A 23765-nucleotide genomic window follows, 5' to 3' on the forward strand; every position below is an offset into this window, starting at 1 on the left:
TCCAGACACCAACGAAATCCACCACATCCAGACCCGAGACTGGTCGGTTCAGCGTGGCTAAGCCTACCAGGGTTTTATTGGTGGCTCCACTTCCATCCTGATCAGTCAACCTGGAGAAAGCTGGGGAGATGGATCCACCGGGCTTGTTTAGGTCAAGGCTAGACTCTCTTTCTTAGTCGAGAGACAAGATGCAGAAGGATGCAGGATTGCATGACAGCTTCAGTCTAGTCTAGTGTTTAAGCTCGAGATGAATCTTCCCTGGTAAAAGACTATTAGCTAGAATCACTAAGAATGATCTAATAAACTCGAGTGAATAGAACAAACAAAGTGAACCAGGATTAAATCACGCAGGGCTAATTTCAACCCGGATACCAGCCTGATTGGTAGTGGAGACGTGTTCGAGAGTGAATCCATTCAATCATGCTGACGCTCCTGCCCATTTCTACCCTGGTTCTTTTTTTTTCCCTTCTTTGTCTTTTCCCTTCCTGTTTTCTTTCTTTTCCTTTCTTTCTTTCCTTTTTCTCTTTCTTCTACTTCTTTCCCTTCTTCCTCTCCTCATCTCCTTCCTCTCGATCGATCTCTTCCTTGCTTGTCTGGTTTCATATAAACACCCTCGACTCTATCTTTCGCTCGGAATATTCTCGTCCTACCACACCATCTGAAATCTCACACCATGGCTGAAAAGGTGGGGAAGATCGAGGATGATCCCCCAATCCAGACTGAAAATCAGTATGTCATACCACCTCTTCTTGCTTGATGATCTCTCACTAAAGCTGATCTCTCTGTTTAGGGTCACTGTCGAGGCTGTTCCTGATGATAAGCCCAAGGCGGAGCATATCAACCTGAACAAGAATCTTGAAGCCAAGTGAGTCTCTATTCCGGAATGTTCCATTTCGCACCCCACAACCCCGGTACTAACGCGACACAGGATCAAAAATCCCCTCGCTGATCTCACCCCCGCCGAGGTCCTGCGCGATGTTGAGGAATTTGCCAACGAGCATCAGCTCCAGGACATCCTCCCTCACCTGCGCAAGGGTGCCCTCATCGCTCGCGACCCCCAGAACTATGACAAAATCCCTGAGTTGGACGAGGATGACCTTCGGACCATCGACGACGAGGTCACCCATAAGTGGCGCCAGCCCCGCCAGCTCTACTTTACCATCATCCTCTGCTCCATTGGCGCGGCCGTCCAGTGAGTCTACCTCCTTACCCTTCGTCCCGCGCACGCCACTAATCTCCCAACAGAGGCTGGGACCAGACCGGCAGCAACGGCGCCAACCTCTCCTTTCCCGATGCCCTGGGCATCCCCGAAAAGGATAACCCCAACGCCGAGAGGAACCAGTGGCTGGTCGGTCTCGTCAATGCGTATGTATCAACCATACCAATACCAAACAAATTACTGACAGACAAATAGAGGCCCCTACATCGCGAGTGCCTTCATCGGCTGTTGGCTCTCCGACCCCGTCAACAAGGTCCTGGGACGTCGCGGTGCCATCTTCGCCTCCGCCATTTTCTGTATTCTGACCCCCATCGGTTCGGCCGTCAGCCAGACCTGGCCTCAGCTCTTCGTCACCCGTCTTCTTCTCGGTATCGGTATGGGACTCAAGGCCTCCACCATCCCCATGTTCTGCGCCGAAAATACCCCCGCCATCATCCGTGGTGGTCTTGTCATGTGCTGGCAGGTTCGTATCCCTTTGGGAGGTAGAATAATACATGATTGCTGACAGAACACAGCTGTGGACCGCCTTTGGTATCTTCCTGGGCACCTCTGCCAATCTGGCTGTCAAGGACACCGGCGATATCTCCTGGCGTCTCCAGCTCGGGTCGGCCTTCATCCCCGCCCTCCCCCTGCTCTTCGGCGTCTACTTCTGCCCCGAGTCCCCCCGTTGGTACATCAAGAAGGGCTCCATGCGCAAGGCCTACGAGTCGCTCTGCCGCCTGCGCAACACGGAGCTTCAGGCCGCCCGGGACCTCTTCTCGATCTACTCGCAGATCCGCATCGAGCAGGAAATCGCCGGCAAGGGCTCGTACGCCCAGCGCTGCGTTGAACTGTTCACCATCCCCCGCGTCCGCCGCGCCACGCTGGCCTCGTTCGTCGTCATGCTGGCGCAGCAGATGTGTGGCATCAACATCGTCGCCTTCTACTCCTCGACCATCTTCCAGGAGGCCGGTGCCAGCGTCACCGAGGCCCTGTTCGCGTCGTGGGGATTTGGTCTGGTCAACTTCATCTTCGCTTTCCCGGCCATCTTCACCATCGACACCTACGGTCGCCGCGCCCTGCTGCTCTTCACTTTTCCCCAGATGGCCTGGACCTTGCTGGCCGCCGGCTTCAGCTTCTACATTCCGGGCGACTCCAAGGCGCACCTGGGCTGTATTGCGCTCTTTGTGTTCCTCTTCGCCGCTTTCTATTCTCCGGGCGAGGGGCCTGTCCCGTACGCGTACTCGGCCGAGGTGTTTCCCCTTTCTCATCGTGGTATGTTTTCATCGTCTCGATACTGATTACCTCTACTTCGTGCTAATCGTGAATAGAGGTCGGCATGGCCTGGGCGGTCGCTACCTGTCTCTTCTGGGCGGCCGTCCTTTCCATCACCTTCCCGCGCATGCTCGACGCGATGACCCCAACTGGGGCGTTTGGTTTTTATGCGTATGTTCCTCTTTACTTCTATTTTATTTCTCTCATGCTGATGGATGTAGCGCTCTCAATGTCACTGCCCTGGTCCTGATCTTCCTCTGGGTGCCTGAAACCAAGCAGCGTACCCTGGAAGAGCTGGACTACATCTTCGCCGTGCCGACCCGCGTGCACATGCGCTACCAGATGTTCACGGCGCTGCCTTGGTGGATCCGGCGGTATATCTTCCGACGCAAGGAGGAGCTGGAGCCGCTCTACAAGTTTGACAATACTCGCGAGGAAACCCAGGAGGCTTGATTGACATCATGATGGTGTTGACATGGGGCAGACTGTCGTAGTTTCGGAGGATTGCTTGATGGATGATGGATGATGGATGGATGGTTCAATGGTTTGATGGATCGGTGGTTTAATGGACCGGTAATAGTCGATAAGAGAGCTAGTACTGTATCTTAGTACTATAATAGGACTATTTTATGAGTATGTGAGTATATGAAGTGTAGATGTAGGCTTGCTTCTATCTATACTAGGGGGCAGATAGAACAGCGGAGTACCACCTTGACACGAAATAAATCATCACAAGAAATAAAAAAAGAAGAAGAAGAAAACTAATCCAAAAGATACCCCGTCCGATATGACCTCCACACATCAAACCCCACCTTCTCATACCACCCCTCAATCGCCACCCAATCCACAAAGATGCCATCAATTGCAGCACCAGTAGTATCACCACCACCACCAGAATAAGGATGATGCCGTAAATAATCAACCGCAAACTCCACCAACCCCAATCCCACGCCCCTCCCCCTAAACTCCTTATCAACACCCACACACCCGATAAGACCCGCGTGTTGGCCCGCGCGGGTGAAGAATGCAGGGAATGCCCAGTTTTGGGTGAGGATGGGATGGGAGGGGGGGAGGGCGATTAGCCAGGCGATTTGTTTGGGGGGTTCTGTGGTGGTTGGGGGAGGGGTGTGGATGGCAAAGAGGATGATGTTTGGGTGCGTGGTTGGGGGGAGGGTTTTGTAGAGGTTTATCCAGTCCTATACGTTTTGATTGTTTTGTTAGTGGGTTTGTCTTTTGGGGGGGGGAGAGGAAGGGGGAACGGGAGGAGGGGAGGAAGGGGAACGGGAGGAGGGGAGGAAGGGACTGGCGGAAGAAAGTAGGGAAGAAAGTAAAGTCAAAGTAGAGAGGAAAGAAACAGTAGACAAGAAGAGAAGGAGAGATGGAAGACATACAGCGTTATGAGAAAAATTCCTCATCTGTCCCGCCATACACTCCTCGTACTGATCTTGCTTGATCGGCGCAAACGATATATGATTCTGTCTCGCCGCCGCGAGGTACTTCCCCCCCGTGGAAGATAAGCCGGATATACTCTGATATAAATCCACAGAGCGAGGTTTGAGCGGATTAAGGTGAAAACCACGGTTGATGAAGAATGATTGTGTTGACTGAGGTAAATCGGTGGGAATACCGGGCCAGAAGCGCGGGATGCCGCTGCCTAGGTCTATGCGGGTGCCGGATGGGAGGGAGGCGCGTGCTGCTGCGAGGAGTCTTGTGGCGATGCCGTGGTTTTGGTGGGAGGGACGGACGGCTAGGACGGCGAGGTGGGCTGTTTTGGTGTTGGGGTTGGCGTAGAGGATGGCGAAGCCGGTTGTTTCGTCGGTGCTCTTGTTTCTGGCGATGAAGTGGTGCTGCGTGGGGTGCGCGTGGAGGAGGGTGGATAGGAGGTCTGGCTCTGGGGTATAGGTTGGGAGAGCTGCGCTCCAGACGGAGAGGATGCCCGAGAAGTCACTGTTGGGATTGTATTGGGTTATGTGGATGTCGGTAGACGGGGTAGGTTTTGACTCGCCGACGGGGAGAGCCCCGCGGGGGGGAGCCGTCCCGAAGAGGATGTCTGTTGCGGCGGCGAAGGCTTCGAGGGTGGGCTCGTAGGTTGTCATGTAGGTACCTATGGCAGCAACATCGTCGAGGAAGTCGTACGGGCTGCACGCGGCGATGGCGACTAGTTTGCGGGCTCGATTGGGGAGTTCGAGACCCAGGGATCGCTGGTAGGGTGACTCTCTCGCGTTGATGGAAACAAAGACGACGACGTCGGCTGCTTCCACGGCTTGCCATTGTTGGGTGGACAGGCCTGTCGGCGCGTAGTGGACCTCGGCGACGCTGGGCGCGTGCCGATTTAGGAGGTTGAGGTATGGGGAGGCGCTGTACGTGCCTGGTCGGCCTAGGCCTTCGCCGTCGACGGCTCCGCCGGCGGGCGTGGTGCCTCCCGGGAAGAGGAAGACGATCTGCGCGGTGGGTGATAGGGGAAGGATGCCCTTGGTGTCCCGGACGAGGGTTACCGAGCGAGCGTAGATCTCGCTGGCTAGTATGATGCCTTTTTGGTTGAGTGCGGCGAGATCAGACGGCGGTTGTACGCGCAAAGCCGTGTCCCAGTCTAGGAACTGGTCCTTTAGAGTTGTGACTCGGCGGTAGGCTTCGTCTAAGCGCGATTGCGGGATCTGGCCTGATTGTACGGCCTCGCATACCTGCTTGATGGCAGCTACTTGGACGTTGTAGGTGTGGCAAATCATGATGCTGTCGCTGCCTGCTCCGAGCGAGAGGACGGCGCCTTGCTCCGTACCGTACGTCGCACGGATGCCGTCCATCTCCAGACAATCAGTGATGATCATCCCGTCATACTGCATATCCTTGCGCAGGATGTTCAGCACGTCGGGGGACAACGTCGCTGGAAGTCTACCATCTCCAATGGCAGGGAGGGAGATATGGGCCGTCATAACAGACTCCACACCCTCAGCGGCCGCGCGACGGAACGGCACCAATTCACAGCGGCCCAGCTCGTCGCGCGATTTCGTGATCACCGGCAGCCCGTAGTGCGAGTCGACGGCTGTATCCCCATGTCCTGGAAAATGCTTAACGCTCGGGATTACCTTCTGCTCGCGCAGACCCCGCGCAGTGGCGCTGGCGAAGCGGCCCACAAATTCCGGGTCGTCGCCGGGGCTGCGCACCCCGATGACTGGGTTCAAGGGCTCAGAGTTGACGTCGCAGACGGGGGCGTAGTTCATGTTGATCCCAAAGAACTGCAGCGTTTGTCCCGTGATGACGCCCGCGTCGTAGGCTGACTCTGGCGAGTACGTCGCGCCTAGGGCCATGGGGCCGGGCATCTGGGCGGCTATGGGGGGTGAGATCCGGGTTACTAGCCCGTTCTCCTGGTCGATGCCGATGAAGAGCGGGCGCTCATGGCCGGCTAGTCGGGCTTCCTCTTGGAGGGCGCGTGTGAGAGACTAGATCATTCTTAGCATTATATAGATATAGGGGTATGTGTATGAGGGTACCTGGAGTTGGGCCACATCGCTGATGTTTCGCTTGAACAGAACAATGCCGCCAAGGGCATGCTCATGGATTAAGGTTTTGATCTCAGGGCTCGGGGTGAGGCCATGAAAGCCAACGGCAAAAAGCTATTGAGTCAGTCATAGTTTGGCAGACATCAGTGGAATGCCTACCTGGCCGACTTTGGTCTGCAATTCGGAGGGTGCCATCTTTACTATCAACAACACAGTCGATGCGGGGCTATACCCGAAGTGGGGTTGTCCAGGGGTTGGGTGGATTGACAGAACAATGGACTAAGTACACCGTACTTTGATCAATTGTTCAACCTACGTTGAGAAGAGATCAATTTTGTAATAAAGAGAAGTAGGAGAGTGGTGAAGGTGAGGGGAAAACAGATGAAATATATGAAGTCAATTTGGGCTGCTGACAAACATCGTCTCTACCCGATCCGCTCACATTGAAATTTGACTGACTGGATGTCCCTGGATCCCTATGGTTTTGATATCAACCATACATCCTATGCTTCTCATTCTATGGTAAATGACAGACGAGAAAAGCTGCTGCTCAATCTTAGGCTCTCTGCCTGGATTAGGGTTGGCAGACTCAAACCCTAACTCTCCAGTTTCAAGTATATACTTCTCATCAACTTCCATTCCAACAAGGACGTGAAAGGCAACCATCTCATCTCCATGTTTCCCTTTGGACCACTGTTAGGTGGTCATACGAACCTCAAAGTCCATGAATCATCAATGAGGGAACAAGACCAGCATCAGTAACCGCACTAGCGAGACTTCCGCCACCACCAGTCCCGCTATTCGAGCTGAGCGAAAAATATCCGACGTAACATGGTTCCTGCAACTGCTGCGAGGCGCAGTTGTGATAGAAACGGTGACGAGGAGATCTTGGCAAAGATGTAGGATGATGCGAACATTTACGTGTCGTGGAACAGGTTGAGTGAGTGGTGGATGTGGTGGAATGTCGGTAGAATGCTCCCCCTTTTCCTGTCTTCTGCTGGATTATTAACCATCGGGGAACGGGCTGACACGCCCTAGGCCTCTGTGGTTATCGTGCCCTTTGGTGAACTCATATACCAGAGCAGCTTTTCTTCGTCCTAATCCTGAAGTCATCTGACGCGCGAGGCCGCTCCAACAGCAATGTCATAAATCAGACAAGGCACCCCTGTGGTAGTCTGGTCATGTTACCGACATGTCATTCAACCATATACGGTAATCCTTGTCGAGTGACATGGCAGTGAGGCAATAGCACCAATACAACGGCCGTATGTGCATCTGGTTTCCTACCCTCCCGCGCTGATTGGAATATTTGCATTCAAATACTAAAGGGACCGGGGTAACACGTGGGTCCCAGGCGACTGACACGTCTCGGCTCATTCACGAGCTTATCCAAATCCTGGCAGATGTTTATTTCTTCCCGTTCTCCTACTCGTTGTCATTGGCCCAGAAGAATAGAAAACCCCGGCGTTACACTGTGGTGAAACGTACACCCATACTCGCTGTGTGTCACTGAGCACTGCTCAGGGTCTGCAAGAAGAGAGAAATGAACCGAGTACGAGAAGGATGTTTCGAAAAAGCGAGTTCTACTCTGGATACAGTCAGAGGATGTTTCGTTGGCTGGATTCAACACGAAGAAGTCCTGCTCCCTGTTTGTTTCAGCCGGGGTGAGATAGGGCAGTGTCGGCCACGTGGAGCTGACTACCATCTCCAGCCCGTCCACCACTGATTTGATATTCAACATGGACTCCCCTGTCAACATTCGGTTTTTTCAGAAATTCTCTTTGTCATGTATCCGCCGTACTCGCTTAGTCCACAGCTTCTGTTCCTGGCGGGCGCACTGCAGTTACCCACTCTGTGTGCCGTCCTTGTAGCACTCGGCGCTAATTCGTCAAAATCTAGGGCTGTATGCGAGATCACGGCGGTCTCTGGAGAGGGCATCCTTCAGGAGGCTGTCATACTGGTCAGGTTGTAGTCAGCATCTTGAGCCTGCCCTAGGGATGTCGTTCTCCCTCCTCGACAGTCTTCTAGAACAGGATGTCAGTTTTCGGAACCAATACGGGAGAGGGGCTGAGTGTGAGACCTGCAAGCTCCCCAATTCGAGGTCTGTGGGTTCTTCTTTGGCGTATAGTGTCTTGGTGTTGGGCCACAAACACGGACAATAGTACAATACGGTACTCATCATCCTGCAGCCACAATGCCATGTCGTGCAACCGGTTTATCTGCCTCGGAGAACGAAGCATCGCGTCACGATGGACGAGTTCAGAAAATCCAATCGAGTGGATCGAGACCATGAGATCAGGGTCAGCAGCATGGGCCACCATCCCAGCCGCAGTCCCATCGACCCCTCAGTGTGGGGCTATACTAATCTCCTGCATCACGAAAGACGAATGGCTTTTGCAACAGTCTGCATTCCACACCGTCCCAGCGTAATGACCGGATGCAGGCCTTAATGACCGGATGCAGGCCTTGCCAACCAAGTGGCTAAGCCTCTTGGTCACGTGGTTTTGCGAGCCTTCAAAAGGGGCCCGGTTCTTTCTTTTCTTTTCTTCGTTTCTTCGGTTTCTTCCTCTTTTTCCAGTATAACCCTCTCTAGCCCGGGCGATGTGTTACTGGGTCCCTGGTCTGCACTTGAAATCCATTCGTCGGTGAGTCGCCCTCATGATGGTCCTTCGCGCCGTCTGCTTTGGCCTGCTGGTCTCCGAGATCGGAGCTATCCCTGCACTGCAGCCCTATGCATCTGCCCCTGCCACCGCAGTGCTGCCATCAATTGCATCCACCTCAACCGCCACCGCATCATCTCAGCTTGACCAGTTGGCCAGCTTTGCTCTGATCGTGACAACGGAGAGGGTCTCGAACCGCACAGCGCAGAAGCGGGATGGTTGTACGCGCAACAAACTGCGAGTTCGTCGCGATTGGAGAACTCTTTCCGACCCGCAGCGGAGGGAGTTTATAGACGCAATCCTGTGTCTCCAGCAACTGCCCTCCCAGACCCCTCCCGACCTCGCCCCTGGCGCAAAAACCCGCTATGACGACTTTGTAGCCACGCATATCAACCAAACTAGGCAGATCCACTTCACGGTACGTCCCCAACAGTCTCGTGTTGCCCCTACTGACCACTCCCTTGATAGGGAACGTTTCTCGGATGGCATCGGTACTTCGTCGCGGAGTTCGAGCAAGCGCTGCGCAGCGAGTGCGGCTACACAGGCGACTACCCGTACGTATACATCCATTGACTAGAGGGCCCATCACCAATCTACCAATCCAGATACTGGAACTGGCCCGACGACACGGAAAATCTTGAAGACTCCCCCATCTTCGACGGCAGCGACACCTCATTCTCCGGTAACGGGGCCCCCATCCCCAACCAGCCGCCCGAATTCGCCCTCACCATAAGCGGCCGACCGCCCATCTGGCTCCCCACCGGCAGCGGCGGCGGGTGCATCACCGACGGGCCCTTCAAAAACTACACGCTGAACCTCGGCCCCGCGGGACTGGCCCTCCCCGGCGGCGAGCAAGCCTCCGCGCCCAACCCCCTCGACTACAACCCACGGTGCCTCAAACGGGACCTCACTTCCAGCATCCTGCGCCAATTCTCCAACGCCACGGCGGTCGTCGAACTTCTGCTCAAGAACCGCATCGTCTATGACTTCCAAACCTCCATGCAGGGCACGCCCGGTAGCGGCGGGATCGGCGTCCACGGCGGCGGCCACTATTCCATGGGCGGCGATCCGGGCCGCGACGTCTTCACCAGCCCCGGGGACCCTGCATTCTGGGTCCACCACGGGATGGTGGATCGGGTGTGGTGGATCTGGCAGAGCTTGGACTGGGGCGCGCGGTGGAATGCGATATCGGGAACGGGTACGTTCCTGAATGAGCCGCCATCGCCGAATACGACGCTCGAGACGGTGGTGGATATTGGGTTTGCGGGGAGTGGGGGGCCGATTGCGATGAGGGAGATTATGAGTACGACTGCGGGCCGTTTTGCTATGTGTATTTTTGATTTTCTTTTGTTCTTTCTTTCTTTCTTTCTTTCTTTCTTTTCGTGGGGAGATTGTTGTGGTTTGGGTTAGGGTTCCATAAAGATCTGAGGGGGCGTTCGTGGGAGTAACACCGGCTGGTTATTTTTTTTATTGACTCCGGCTAAACAGGACTTATAGTAGCGGAATGGATTGTTTGACTTGGCGAATTTTAAGCTTTGTCCATTCTTCCTTGTGCATACTAACTCGCTCGACAGTAAACTGCATATCGAACAGTGTCACTGTCATCCATGCGTTGATCGTTCCAGAAAACCAGATCGCCATCGCCACGACATCCTCCACGGTTGATCTGCTAGGCTCTCTTTACTCTCATTGTTCCTGATCAGCAATGATAAATACTCCATATGGGTAAAGAACATGTCGATCCGTCTCTAAGCGAAGTGGGCGGGGCGTATCCAGCATCCGAATACGCCGTTCTCCAGCACCAAATCTGCGTATGGCTTCAGACCAGCATACAGACACACAACCAGCAACAACAACAACACCCAGATCCAACATTCCCGATCAGAATCTGTCATAGCAACATCCTCCTCCTACGTCATCTTGAAACCGCAAATCACGATGCAAAGGAGGCGACCGCGGCACGCACTAAACCGTCCATGTGAAGAGTGGAGCAGCGATCGACATCAGCACTCCCCATGGGGGGATGGAGCACCGATCACCACCAACTCCTGGAAATTCATTAAAGCTGTGCCAGTCGCCGGTTTGGACCGCGAAAAAGAACAGACCTTTTCCACCTTATCACCTCGCACCCCGCCTATCTTCGATCCTGTGCTCCCTCATTTCGGCCATATGTCGTACTAAGATGCGACTGCTGTCCGGCTTGGCCGTTACCACTCACTACCACGAGATCAACATCGTTTGATCCGCTGACGACTTGAATCTGAACCAGAGGGAGAAATAACCCCGAGGAAAGGGCGAACAACGCAAAAGGAGGCCAGCACCTGAGTAAAAACCGGATTAAAGCAAAATGTCGAAATCCGACATCGAACACAGCAGCTCAGGGGCCAACCCTGAAGCAGCGACGACAACCGACCCCGCCAAGCCGACGCTCTTCCAGCGATTCAAGACACACATGAAGCGATGGTGGTGGGTGTACCTGATCGCATTCTGCGTCGTCATCCTCGTCGTCGTCCTCCCCGTCATCTACGTCGGCGTCCCCAACTTTGCCAGCAAATACATCAACGACTACGAGTACGACTACTCGGGTCTGGAAATTACCAACCCGCGTCCGGACGCGTTCCACGTGCGCCAGAAGAAGCAGCTCTCCATGGGCGGTGGGTTCAGCGGCAGTGGGTATCTGAGCCCGTTTGACGCCGATATAAAGATGCCTGATACGGGGGAGACGTTTGCTGTGTTCCCTGTGCAGCGGATTGCGTTTGACGGTGGGGCGGAGCTGGATATCGATCAGGATCTGCATCTGGATTGTGTGGAGTGTTTGGGGAGGCTGGCTGTGCAGGCTGCGACGAATGAGGATCTCTCGGTTTTGGTGACTGGGAAGCCGGATTTGAAGTTTGGGGCGCTGCCGACGGCGCATTTAGATATTCGGAAGACGATGAAGATGAAGGGTGTGTTCTTCCCACCTTATTGTATATTGATATAGATGCTAACTGGTTCAGGCTACGATGTACAAAGTGAGTAGACCAGACTATATGGTCACAATTGGCATACTAACCGATATAGAATTCGTCAACACCCCAGGCAGCTTCAACGTCACCAGTGTCAATCTCCTGAAACCCCCGACCAAAGAAGGCTACAACGTCAACGCCACGATCGCGCTCAAGAACCCGACTCCTTTCTCCGTCGAGATGGTATGTTCCCATGGATATAACCCCCAGGACCTTGGTTATACTAGAACCACTCACTGACACATTCATAGGGCTCCGTCAGTTTCAATCTCTCCATGGGAGGCTCCGACCTGGGCTATATCGACGTCCCCGATCTCACCCTCAAGCAACCCAGCAGTGAGATTGTCATGTTGGGCGACCTGGACATGGACTTGCTCATCCAGCAGGGCATCTTCGGGGACGGCGATGGCCTGGGCGAGGTCACTATCGACGTTCAAGGCACTCGCTGCGAGTACAACGGGGAGGAGATCCCGTACTTTGCACCTGCGATTAAGGCGATTAAGGCGAGTGCGCATATTAATCTGATGGATTATGCGTCGAGTTTGATGTAATAATTATTCTATTCTATTCTATTTTCATTTTTACTTTTCTAGGTTCATGTTATGTGTTTGAGATACTTGTCTATCTGGCTGAAGGTTATGATTGTATGTGTGGAAGGAGTTTTACATCTAGACATGGTTGCAGATAGACGCCAGGCTACGTTGGAGAGGAGTTGATGGGAATGATCAATAATGATATTGATGATCTGTCACAATTGTATGTGCAGTTATAGAACACTCTGCATGTCAAGGATTTCACCCATTCCACGTTGCATGATAATCACTCTCCTACGACCCTATTTATGTCATCACAGGATGTATTGTACTATCTCCAGCAGGCGCGCCCGTTCGAGAATGCGGGGCCAATCCTTGTGTCGCCCGACAAGGAGCACCTCCTTCCACCGATTCTCCATCCACCATATCTTATTCTATCAATTCCCCTAGTCTTGAGATCATGTTCTCCTAAGTATCTTACCTGGTTCCAGCCATCATGACTCAAAACAATGAAGACATGAGGAATGCAGGCCCTAATCCGGCACATTCTCCCACTGGTAAAGCCATCACTACCACCACCACGGCGTCCCCAGAGAGAGACCATGAAGATACAGAATATGAGTGCCTCTTCGGGACATCTGAGCTTGGTGAGCAGCCACCGACAACACGTCGGGAACTGTGGTCCTATTATCTCTACTACAATGGTATCCCCCCCTTACCACTTTACTTGAATCAGCCGCTCACCGCATCCAGGCGACAATGGGGTCGGTCCAGGGACATATACCAAAGCCCTGTATGTAGATCATTCCAGAAGTTCCATAAGCACTCCACATATGCCCCTTGTCTAACGGATCAGCTTCCAACGGGCTCTCAACCAGGCAGGCTGGCAACCGCACACCAACCCCCCCAAGCCCTGCACTGAGTCGTCGCCCTGCGTCGTGCCCTGGACGGGCGGGCCCCGCAGCGTCTCCTCCGTCATACTCATTGCCGATGGCCTCTGCTTCGCCTTCATGACCGTCATCTTCATCTGGCTCGGCAGCGCCGCCGACTACGGCTTCTTCGGCCGCTGGCTGCTCCTGACGCTGACGGTCGTCTGCTGGGCCCTGCAGTACGGGATGATGGCCGTCCGTCAGCCGTCCCAGTGGCCGGTGGCGATGGGGCTCTACGTCGTCTCTTATGTTGCCTACGGCGCGACGTTGGTCTTCTACGCTGCTGTGTTTCCCAGACTAGCGCGACAGATGCCGCGTGTGCGCAAGGCACGGGATGAGTTGCGCGATGGTAACATCAGCCAGGAGGAGTATGATGCTTTGGAATCGTTGGAGAGAAATCACATAAGGTCTTCCTTCTTTCTCCCCTATCTTGGATGAGAACTTCCTGCTGACCTGCATAGCAACGTCTCCACCGCCCACAGCAATATCGGCTACCTTCTTACCTTGGTCCTCAATCTGAGCGTGCTGCTACCCATGGAGGGTAATGACTTTGCCAACAATCTAGCGCTTTGCTTGACGAATTCATGTATGACTTGACTTTGTGATCCGCTTATCCTGAAGTTATGTTGATAATATTAGACTGGGTCGTCCTCGGCGTCTGGTGGTTCCTCTTCCAGCAGAAACGCCCCGGCCCAGACGTCCCCAAAGGCTCTAACTACGCGACTATCGGTCTGAAGCAGCTGTGGATGGCCCTGCGCGAGGTACGCGCTCTCCCGCAGACGTTTTTGTATTTTGTAGCGTATTTTCTGCTAGCGGATGGGTTGAACACAACTGGTATCTCTCCTCCCTTCTCCCTCCCCCCACCTATGACTCGAGAATAAAGAAGAGAAGTTAATAAAAAAGGAACCCTCGTCTCAATCATCCAAACCAACCAAGTCGCCTTCTCCTTCCTCCAAATCACCTACCTCGGCATCACGCAAGCCGTCTGCTCCATCGTGTCCACCTTCAGCTTCTGGTACATCCAGCGGTACTTTCGCATCCGTACCAAGCGCATGTTTCTCGTTACGAACCTGTTCAGCGTGTTGATCCCGCTGTGGGGGATGGTGGGACTGTGGACGGGGAAGATTGGGTATCATCATCGGGTTTGTCATGCTTCCCTCTGTGTTCATGTCTAGGCTGACTGTAGTAGTGGGAGTTTTATCTGTATAATGTTGTTTTTGGGCTATTCCAGGCTCCGTATTATGCTGTATGCCCCCCTCTTGGTTGGAAGATGAACACAACAAACTAGTACCCAAGTACTATACATGATGAAGAACGTACTAACTGGATAAACAGTACGCCCAAACTATGATCTCAGAACTAATGCCTACCGGCTACGACAATATGTTCTTCGCCCTATTCGGCATCACCAACCGCGCTGTTTGTCCCCCCCCCCCTCACCCATCAATCAGTTAACTGGGATATATATACTAATCCAGGAACATGATAAGTCGTCGATTATCGGCCCCAACGTCATCCAAGCCATTATCAACACCACCCAGAACAATTGGATGGGTTTCCCGTTTCTGTTTGCCATTTGCGCTACGGCCATGGTGGCTATCATGTTCGTGGATGTTGAGAAGGGGCGCGCGGATGCGAGGAGGTTTGTGTTGGCTAAGACTAGTGCTTCCGCTGGGAGGGGGAGAAGTGAGTAATATGTTTTTCTGGGTTGGGACAGTTATTGAGGTCTAATATATAAGTCTTGACAATCATTTTATTAGAGTAGTTAGTTGTTTGTTTGGGTTTGTTTGGTGGCTACTCCGTCCTTCTATATCTATCTATGTATCTATCATTATCAGAGAACTTCAAGCGCACCGGTAGCGATTAGGGGTAGATGTGGAGTTGTGTGGGAGCGTCAGGGTGACCAAGATGTAGGCTTATTTATATATGCGTAAGGTCAATCTCAAACAAAGAGAAACAGAGTCTATCACGATTGGACAGGACTCCTGGCTGCCAGATACAATCAACAAAAGCGGCGTGCTGCTAACATGATCTCGACCCGGGCGGGGTGTAGAGGGTGCATGCAACGCCACAAGGCGATATACTTCTGCTAACCACATTCGGGCAGAGGAGCTCGAGTCAGCAATAGGTAAAACATCCACTAGTACCAGTGAGGGTGAAGTGAGGATTGGGCTGGCTAACATCATCTGGCTAGATCATATCCTGTGATAAGGATCTAGAATAGGAATATTTTTAGTGTTAATGAGCACAGCTCTCTTTCGGAAGTTCCTGATACTCTCCACACCGCTGTTTGCTGTATTTATGCTCGTCAGGTGTACGGAGTACTGGTTCCCCGTGTTATATATACACTCCACCGTAACAAACAGCAGCTACAGCCACCTCCATGACCAGAATGGGTGTCGTGATAACATGATCAATGGAGCTGGCGCTTCCATGGTTCATTGTAATATCAATGTTCTCGTCATTGGTGCCGGATTCGTCGGCATCTGTCTACATTCTACCCCATCAGTCGAGAAAAGAAGGGCCAAAAGCGAGGATTGTCGGAGCCGTGGAGTATACCAGACAAGAATTGACTCTTATCATAAGGGCGGTGCTCTTTCCATAGTGATAATCTCGCAAATCATAGGAGAGGATGGTGGAAAATAGCAGAATAGAAACCCATCGATTTGAATGAAAAGCGACGTTAAGTTTACCTGGCTTGTATGTCAGAGTCAGCTAAATATCAGCGAGCTGGGGAGGATTGCATCTATTACTGGATAGCACACATGAGCAAGGTTTGAAGTATGCATTGTGTCGGGGGTGTCAATTCTGATAGTCTTGTCTGCAGGTAGTCGTTTGTGGTTTTCATGCTTACCTAGCATATGAGATGTCAGCTATCATACATCATTCACTAGATCCTTGAGACCAAAAGTATTCTGGCAGCAAGCTGTTGCCCTTGTGTAAATAATAGCAATTGACTTACAAGTATGCAAGGTCATCATCTGGAATTCAGAATCATGCTTTTTGGAATCAGGGGCCCTGCAGTGAACCGCCTATTAAATACCTCTAGTCTCCCACATTCCCCGTACCTCCACTGCACCACCAGCGTATCCAGCGATGTTTACACCACTGCCGCAGCTGACGTCTGAGACGTCCCTTGACGCTCCTGCTCCTCCGGTAGTCCATATCCCCCGTGAAATTCGCCGTTCCAGCAAGGTCAACGAGGTATACAGCAAGGCCTTGGATGAGCACGGCCCAGTGATTATTGTCCCCAGACACGGCCGCAAAGAATATGTCATTGACCACCGATACGCTCACGAGGTTCTCACCGACACCAAGAGCTTCACATTTGAAAAGGCAGCCTTTGAGCTGCTTCACCTGGGTTTCCTGGCACTTTTTGACAACGGCGCCTTCGTCCGCGACGTCGACAGTCTGGTGGAGAATAATGTCCAGCCGCGCATGAACGCCATTATTGAACAGATATTTCCCGTCTTTGAGCAATACTTCGACCGATTAACGGATGAACTACCCGACCCAGCCGTCGACAAGACGGCCGTCGAGTTTCCCGACATTTTCCATCGGATACAGCTCGCTGTCGCCCACGCCATGGTCGTCATGATTCTCGGACCCGCGCACGCCTCCTCCATCGTAGCGGGCCATTTCGCCGCGGTGGCGGTGGCCATGGCCAATATGACGGGCATGCATGAGAATACACACGAGTGGGCGTGGCTCCCATGGCTGTGGGTGTTGGTCAATGGACTTTCCGCCGTCTTGTTTACAATCATCCCGAGGTTCTTCTTCCACGTCGTTCCCTCGCTGTGGAAAGCCCGGAACGAGCATCTGGAGAACGGTCTTGCCGCCAAACACGGCCAGTTTGTCCCGCTCTTTGACATCCTGCTCGCGAAACACTACCACGGCACGACCGGGTTGTTCGCGCTAGCCGGCTTCTTCCGCTGTGTCATCCTCTGCGTCGGGCTCATCTTTGCCTCCATACACCAGACTGTCGTTGCCGGCCTCTGGATCCTCATCAAGCTCACGCAGCACCAGGATGAATACCTACCTGTTCTACGCGAGGAATGGGAGCGGGTCAGCCCGGCGGGTGAGTGCTTGAACGTCAAGAAACTCACCCAGCTAACACTACTCGACTCCTTCATCCGCGAGGTACTCCGTACCAAGGGCGATACGTGGGGCCCCGTGCGCCAGACCACTCGGCCGGTCCGCGTGGGGCCATACGTGCTGCCGAAAGACGCCATGTGTCTTGTGCTCATCTCCCGGGCGCACCAGCATCCTGACAATTACGGCACGGAAGGGGCCTTACTCAATGGCTTCCAGTGGGCAGAGAAGGGACGACCGGCTGTCCAGGGTGTCCCTGAATTCCTGACGTTTGGGCTGGGCAGGTGGGCGTGTCCCGGACGGCAACTTGCCATCCATGAAATCAAGATCATACTCTATATGTTTTTTTCCAAGTTCGACGTTAAGCTTAAGGGGAATACCTACCGGGTGATCAACACGATTAACACGACCTCTATCGCTCCAGAAGCGACCCTTATGTTGAGGCGGAGAGACTGTGTGAACGGCAAGCCGGGTGTTTCATCGTCCTGAAATCGAGAATAGGGGATAATGCGCGGGCTGGATGAGCCAAATGTCCTTGAGAATGCAGAATATATCAGGAGTCACGTAACACCACAGAAATGTTGTTCGATCTACAAGAAGTTAGTTTACCTCTACCACACATGCATGATTTAGAGTGGTCTTGCATGGGATGATTCGTATTGTAACGAATGGATCAACGAAGTAAATTCAAGAAAGAAACTGCGGTGAACATAGAGACGAGAAGAGCAACGAAAACCGGCACGACAGCTCCATTGGCCGGAGGACATCCCGAAACCACATGCGTCTTTAAACACGCAGTCGTAACAAGGGATCACGCCTCTTGTCCCCATCCATTGCGCGTTTCGAGAGGAGTAAATCAAATGAGCAGCGGAACTATCCTCACATCATCAACACGACATGGCCAGCGGCATCCTCTGATGGGGCCTGGATTGCGTTCTGGTCGATGTGGTTGGAGCCTGGCACGCAGTCCTCGCCTAGTTTAGGAACTCTGCGAGGCATATTTTCGCCAGATCTATACATACTCCCGGGAAATAGGTCGGCGAGGCCGTTGCTCAGCCAATGGTAGTCGTCCAACCCGGTCACGCCCATCGGCACTATACTCGAGAAAAGCGGCCGGGTGTCTATCGATTATAGCTTGGCCTAAGAGTGGGACCATGATCGACACGGTGGACGAGCTGGGGCCCTGGACGCCCAACGAGGGCGACGCTGCAGGGGGGAGAATGATCTCAAGGGAGCCATCGGTCTTATGTTTTCCATCGATGGAGACTTGGCATTTTGGCAAGCTCAAGACTAACGGCAGAGGACCCAGGAGGATTTGCGAGATGACAACGCGAATCCGGTCAGTGTCCGTCCGATTTTCCGTACCTCAGCCTTGTTGGACAATGATGAACCATCCATTATCCATTTGCCGAGTGCATTATTCTTGGGATAAGTTCACCCATGGGGATTCCATTCGTTGGATGGGAAATCCAGTGCTGTTCAATCCAGAAATTTTCCGTTTGGAATAGAGAATAGCTTTCCCTCCCTTAGCAGGCTTGAGTTCATCATCTCTCGCGCTCGGTTTTCATCATCGTTGTTCATCCAAGTCTCCACCTACCCCCAAGTATAAGACCCGTCCCAGTCTAGTGGGATGGTGGGAAGGTCTTAGGCAGCAGTTAAACCGTAAGATGAGAAAACCTCGACAAACCCATCACACGCTGAGGAATTTAATCAGAAGATCATTGATAGAAAGCTCAAAATGAACGTACTAGATGAGGCATTCAATTGAAGCGACCTGGTTAACTCCACCCATGTGGTTCATCCATTTGATAGAACTGGACCGGTTCGATCGAGCTTATTCGTCATCAGTATTGCGGTATACAATGACATAATGTCACAGAATGACAGATGTACAAGGGGGATTCAAGGTGTAGAGAGAGAGGGGGGAGAGAGAGAGAGAGAGAGGGAGAGAGAGAGAGAGAGAGAGAGAGAGAGAGAGAGAGAGAGAGAGAGAGGAGGGGGAGAGGGAGAGGGAGATGGTATACAGAGGGAATAGTACATGATGTTGGTGTGTATGGTGAATACCAGTAATACCGTATATCCGCAGCATTATATGATAAATACAGTATGGTATAGGAAGAGAGACCCTGAATTTAGACAGCCAATCACGGGACCCCGCCACCGACGATGACGTCGCCCTTTCATTTCCCTTTCATTTCCCCATCCGTCTCTCTCTCTCTCTCTCTGGTACCTTAAGTTACTACCACCTGGCTCCCCACTCATCTTTCCTCCCCGCCCCATCCTTCTTCTTCCTCCACCAACTTCTTCATCCTCAACTCTATTGTTCTCTCTACTATCTCTTTGTTCTTCCCCTCCTCCTGGTTCAAACAGATATATTTTTCCCTTGATTAATCATATACCCCTCCCCCCTTTACCCCCAGTCCTGAAGAAATGTCTTCCAGTAAGGATTCGCAGGGTGTGCCTGCCGGCAGTAAAGGGTCTTGGTCCAGTTTTCTTAAGGTATGAGACATTACCCACCACCAACTCCCACTCTTCCACGAGTCCACTCTGCAAATAGTCGTTGCAAATGGTCCTGGCATCTAGGAGCTGGCCTGTCCAACACTGGATACCCCCACCGCCCCTCCCATCAGTCCTCTCTTGCCGCCTAGGAAACTGACCAGTTTGATCCTACAGTCGATCGCCTCCTTTAACGGGGATCTCTCGTCTTTGACCGCTCCTCCTTTTATTCTGTCCCCGACCTCCCTCACGGAATACTCCGCCTACTGGGCCGAACACCCCTCCATCTTCGTGGCTCCCGCCCGCGAGGCGGACCCGGAGAAGAGAGCCCTTCTCGTCCTCAAGTGGTTCCTCACCACCCTCCACCAGCAATATTGCAGCCGCAGTGAGAAGCTGGGCAGTGAGAAGAAGCCCCTGAACCCCTTCCTCGGAGAGCTCTTCATCGGAAAGTGGAGCTCGGACCCGGAGGTGGGCGAGACCACTCTCATCAGCGAACAAGTCAGGTGGGTTATAAACATCCCTAACCGGTCGCCACCCGTCGCAGAACCTTATTTTTGACTTTATCGTTTGTTCAGCCACCATCCTCCGGCGACAGCCTATGCCATCCAAAATGAAAAGCACGGCATTCAGGTGAGTATCCTACAATCACGCTTTCGATCGATAAAGCGGAATCAAATACTGACAGTTTCCACAGCTCCAAGGTTACAACGCACAGAAAGCCTCCTTCTCCAACACAATCCAGATCAAGCAGATCGGCCATGCCCTGTTGACTCTGACTCCTCCCGGGGCGGACCCGAAAGACCCAGCCCAGCAAGAACAATACCTCATCACGCTTCCGTACCTGCACGTCGAGTCGTTGATCTACGGAACCCCGTTCATGGAGCTGGAGAGGACCACTCGAATTGCCAGCAGCACTGGATATACTGCCAAGATCGACTACTCCGGCAAAGGCTGGCTGAGCGGAAAGAAGAACACCTTCAACGCCTCGCTCTACAAGGAAAGCGAGGGGGAGAAGAAGCCCCTCTACACCGCCGACGGCCAGTGGTCGAAGAGCTTCAGCATCAAGAACGCGCGGACGAAGGACGTGATCGACACGTACACGGTTGATGAGAACCCGACGACGCCGCTCCAGGTCGCCCCGCTGGAGGAGCAGGACCTGTACGAGAGTCGGCGGGCGTGGCGCGACGTGGCCGGCGGGATCCTCAAGGGTGACATGGACTCGGTGTCTGTGGCCAAGGGGACGATTGAGACTGCCCAGCGAGAGCTCCGCAAGGTCGAGAATTCCGAAAACCAGGAATGGCAGCGCCGGTTCTTCCAGCGCGTGGACGGGACCGACGAGCAGTTCCAGAAGTTGTTCAGCAGGGTGAACCTGGAGTCGCTGGAGAGTGACAAGACGGGTGGAGTGTGGCGATTCGACCAGTCCAAAGCGGTGGGCGCCAAGCCCCCGTATCACAGCATCGACGTGCCCGGCAAGGGACTGGGGGTGCCGGAATAAATCCACACCTCAGATTGGATAGAGTGGGCGGGATTTTAGCTGTATAGGTATTACCATTGTGGGGTCACGCGTCATTTACGTGATGGGATTTTCTTTGGGTTTCATTTGCTGGGTTGGGTCTACTCGTGACCCTGGTGATTATAGATCGTTCTCGTTACCGCGTTTCCTGTTTTTGCTTTGGATAGGAATCTTCCGAGTCTTCCTTGGGATCGTGTCATTAACTATTATTGAGCATCCTGTACATAGAACGATCCCACGTTACTTATCTCTTCCATTTGGTATGGTTGCCTCTCTGTAAACAGGATGAAGTATATGGAACTTGTCTTCATTGATCTACAGATTTCAACTACATCTCGCCCTGGATATTATTGTATATTGTACATATATATCGGTCAGTCGATATGGATAGTTCTAGGACTCAGCCTAAACTCAATAAGTACGTACCAAGCAAATATAATTTCAAAAACAGCAGTTGAACCAAAGGTTTATAATCTTCCAATTCTTGGCTGGGCACATAGTCCTCGTACGAGAGTAGCTACTCAGTAGTACATTTACCATCAACAGACAATTCTAAACAAAACCACAGATTCAAAGTCCTACAACATCCAATAATAACCACGTTAAAGAAATACACCCCATATACACACCATACGTACCTACTATATATATATATATATACATACACCCGTACCCCAACACTAACCCCAACCCAACACTAACCCCAACCCAACACCATCCCCACATTCAACTCAGTTCAATATCTCAATAATACATCCCTCGGCCACCCCAACCATCCCTCCCACTCGCTCCCCAAAAACTCCCCTACAGACTCGATCAAAAACCGGCCCCCATCGCCAAATATCCACAACTCCGAGAAGCGGTGCAGCAGTGCCCCGTAACACGCTAATATCACGAGCGCTTCGGGTCGCCCGTGCATGAGCAGGTCGATGTAGGAGGGGGAGACGAGGACGGGCCAGGCTATTATGCCGGTGGGGTTTGTTTTCTCTTTTTGTTGGCTTCCCCTTTCTCTTTCCGTGTCGCTGTCGCTGTTGGCGTTGATGTTGCCGTTGTTAGGGATAGGGGCGGGGGTAGGGATGTCGTCGTCTACAGATATGCGCGATGCGTTGGCTGCGACTTGCAAAGCCTGTATCGCCTGGTGATAGACGCGGGTTGAGTCTGCGCCGAGCCGGCGGGCGGTGATGCGATCCCAGAGGTGGTGGAATGGGGGAGCTAGGTTATTGCTGTCATCGTTGCTATCACCACCACCGCCGCCATTCCAATCAAAGAGGGCAGCGCTGCCATCTAGAAGGGGTGATAAGACAGACGCACGAAGCATAGACCACGCCGATCCCGTAACCGCACGAACACCATGATGCAATCGGAGATATCTGACGAAGCGAGCGATGAAATGTCCAAAGTCCGTATCCCTACCGGGGTGGTCACGGAAGACAAGCGTATCGCAGAGGGCGTGCAGGCCCAGACAGGATGAGAAGAGGAGGAGCGGGGCACAGGTGTCTTCTGTGATGGGGACGAGGTCCGGGGTGGCGTTGAAGGCTGCGAGCGCGTGGGTTTGGAGTTGCGCGGCGTGGTGGTGGTAGGTTTTGCGGTGGGGGGGTTGGGTTGCGCTTATGTGGAGGGCGGAGAGGGCGAGGAGTTCGTTGGCGAGGTAGGGGGTGGAGAGGGAGAGGGTGGTTATGTTTGGGGTGAAGGAGGGTGTTGTGAGGGAGTGGGAGGTTGAGGTTGTGAAGTTGTGGAGGAGTTGAAGGTGGAGGAGGTTTGCGGGGGGCTCTTGGGGGGATGTAGTCTCGTGGAGGTTGATTGGTGTTGGTGGTGTTGGTTGTGATGTTGTTGTTGATGGTGGTGATGGTGGTGATGGTGTTTCTTCCACTGTAGGGATTCGCGGAGAGCGATACTCGCATGCTCGCTCTGTGATGGAACAGTGGGAGCAGATCGGACGTCGCTCATCACACTGCATACTAGTTAGTAATTTGACAGGATTCGGAATAATGCAGAACTGACCTTGACATGCCGCCTCTTACATTCCAGGCAACCATTTCTGGACTTGCGATGAGCCCTGCGGACCATATTCTCTACCCTCATCTATACCCACTAGACAAGCCTCACCAAGCTCTCCCAGATGACGAGCCAACAAGTGAGCAACCAACTATAATCACTGCGCCTCAGCAGGATGAAAGAAAAACCAAGCCCCAAGTCCAACCTCGCTAGAATCTACCGGTGAAACAATCAAGCCTTGAACCACGAGACGAGTGTAGATCATCGAGATAAGCTGACACTAACAGGGCAGTGGGAATGGAATACGCGTATGCACAGACCAGTTCCCGACTCCACCATGGTGGCTTGTTTCACTAGATCTATACGCGGGTGTTATAGCGTTGACGGCACGGAAATAGACCTACTTCGTGGATTACTGGGAACGAGATGCGATTAGATGTCTTTCCGCGTATTCTTATTGTGATGCCTACAGATATCGATTGGGAGATAGACAGACAGAAAGATAGGGATATAAACCCAGACGTCGTCCACAATACATCTTCCAATCTATATCCAACCACAGCCCTAATTGA

At 52.9% G+C, this 23765-nt stretch overlaps 9 protein-coding genes across 9 annotated transcripts; 7 read left to right on the top strand and 2 right to left on the bottom strand.

The window, feature by feature from the left end:
• The first annotated feature begins 543 nt into the window (after positions 1–543).
• P168DRAFT_286474 (sugar porter family MFS transporter) lies at positions 544–3109 on the top strand. Its single transcript, XM_024836349.1, has 8 exons — positions 544–729; positions 791–865; positions 929–1192; positions 1246–1365; positions 1415–1682; positions 1735–2473; positions 2530–2644; positions 2695–3109. The coding sequence occupies exons 1-8, from the start codon at positions 674–676 to the stop codon at positions 2924–2926; spliced, it is 1869 nt and encodes a 622-aa protein (XP_024696940.1). The 5' UTR covers positions 544–673; the 3' UTR covers positions 2927–3109.
• Positions 3110–3243: 134 nt separating this feature from the next.
• Positions 3244–6165, bottom strand: P168DRAFT_246859 (putative beta-N-acetylglucosaminidase; the record flags this gene model as incomplete). Its single annotated transcript, XM_024834059.1, has 4 exons — positions 3244–3669; positions 3865–5910; positions 5962–6084; positions 6130–6165. Coding segments are annotated over 4 exons (2631 nt in total), but the record flags the coding sequence as incomplete, so codon positions are not given.
• Positions 6166–8460: 2295 nt separating this feature from the next.
• On the top strand, positions 8461–10121 carry P168DRAFT_246861 (tyrosinase family protein). Its single transcript, XM_024834060.1, has 3 exons — positions 8461–9048; positions 9099–9184; positions 9236–10121. Exons 1-3 carry the CDS (start codon positions 8629–8631, stop codon positions 10038–10040), a joined length of 1311 nt encoding a protein of 436 aa, XP_024696942.1. The 5' UTR covers positions 8461–8628; the 3' UTR covers positions 10041–10121.
• Positions 10122–10977: 856 nt separating this feature from the next.
• Positions 10978–12186, top strand: P168DRAFT_308402 (DUF3712 domain-containing protein; the record flags this gene model as incomplete). Its single annotated transcript, XM_024839189.1, has 4 exons — positions 10978–11575; positions 11627–11641; positions 11691–11818; positions 11887–12186. The coding sequence occupies 4 exons, from the start codon at positions 10978–10980 to the stop codon at positions 12184–12186; spliced, it is 1041 nt and encodes a 346-aa protein (XP_024696943.1).
• Positions 12187–12595: 409 nt separating this feature from the next.
• P168DRAFT_262721 (uncharacterized protein) lies at positions 12596–14899 on the top strand. Its single transcript, XM_024834763.1, has 9 exons — positions 12596–12872; positions 12922–12961; positions 13025–13504; positions 13559–13683; positions 13737–13931; positions 14001–14239; positions 14287–14343; positions 14433–14516; positions 14588–14899. The coding sequence occupies exons 1-9, from the start codon at positions 12665–12667 to the stop codon at positions 14789–14791; spliced, it is 1632 nt and encodes a 543-aa protein (XP_024696944.1). The 5' UTR covers positions 12596–12664; the 3' UTR covers positions 14792–14899.
• Positions 14859–15914, top strand: P168DRAFT_286477 (uncharacterized protein). The gene is made up of 2 exons (XM_024836350.1): positions 14859–15790; positions 15851–15914. Exon 1 carries the CDS (start codon positions 15339–15341, stop codon positions 15741–15743), a length of 405 nt encoding a protein of 134 aa, XP_024696945.1. The 5' UTR covers positions 14859–15338; the 3' UTR covers positions 15744–15790; positions 15851–15914.
• A 28-nt stretch (positions 15915–15942) lies between these two features.
• P168DRAFT_14364 (cytochrome P450) lies at positions 15943–17768 on the top strand. The gene is made up of 2 exons (XM_024832767.1): positions 15943–15956; positions 16060–17768. Exon 2 carries the CDS (start codon positions 16194–16196, stop codon positions 17676–17678), a length of 1485 nt encoding a protein of 494 aa, XP_024696946.1. The 5' UTR covers positions 15943–15956; positions 16060–16193; the 3' UTR covers positions 17679–17768.
• A 1666-nt stretch (positions 17769–19434) lies between these two features.
• Positions 19435–21516, top strand: P168DRAFT_286479 (OSBP family protein). The gene is made up of 4 exons (XM_024836351.1): positions 19435–19688; positions 19863–20188; positions 20261–20315; positions 20380–21516. The coding sequence occupies exons 1-4, from the start codon at positions 19620–19622 to the stop codon at positions 21178–21180; spliced, it is 1251 nt and encodes a 416-aa protein (XP_024696947.1). The 5' UTR covers positions 19435–19619; the 3' UTR covers positions 21181–21516.
• Positions 21517–21908: 392 nt separating this feature from the next.
• On the bottom strand, positions 21909–23265 carry P168DRAFT_308406 (uncharacterized protein; the record flags this gene model as incomplete). The annotated part of the gene is made up of 2 exons (XM_024839190.1): positions 21909–23149; positions 23200–23265. 2 exons carry the CDS (start codon positions 23263–23265, stop codon positions 21935–21937), a joined length of 1281 nt encoding a protein of 426 aa, XP_024696948.1. The 3' UTR covers positions 21909–21934.
• Positions 23266–23765: the final 500 nt, after the last annotated feature.

The sequence above is a fragment of the Aspergillus campestris genome (assembly GCF_002847485.1).
Source record: "Aspergillus campestris IBT 28561 chromosome Unknown P168scaffold_1, whole genome shotgun sequence".
Classification (NCBI taxonomy): Eukaryota; Fungi; Ascomycota; class Eurotiomycetes; order Eurotiales; family Aspergillaceae; genus Aspergillus; species Aspergillus campestris.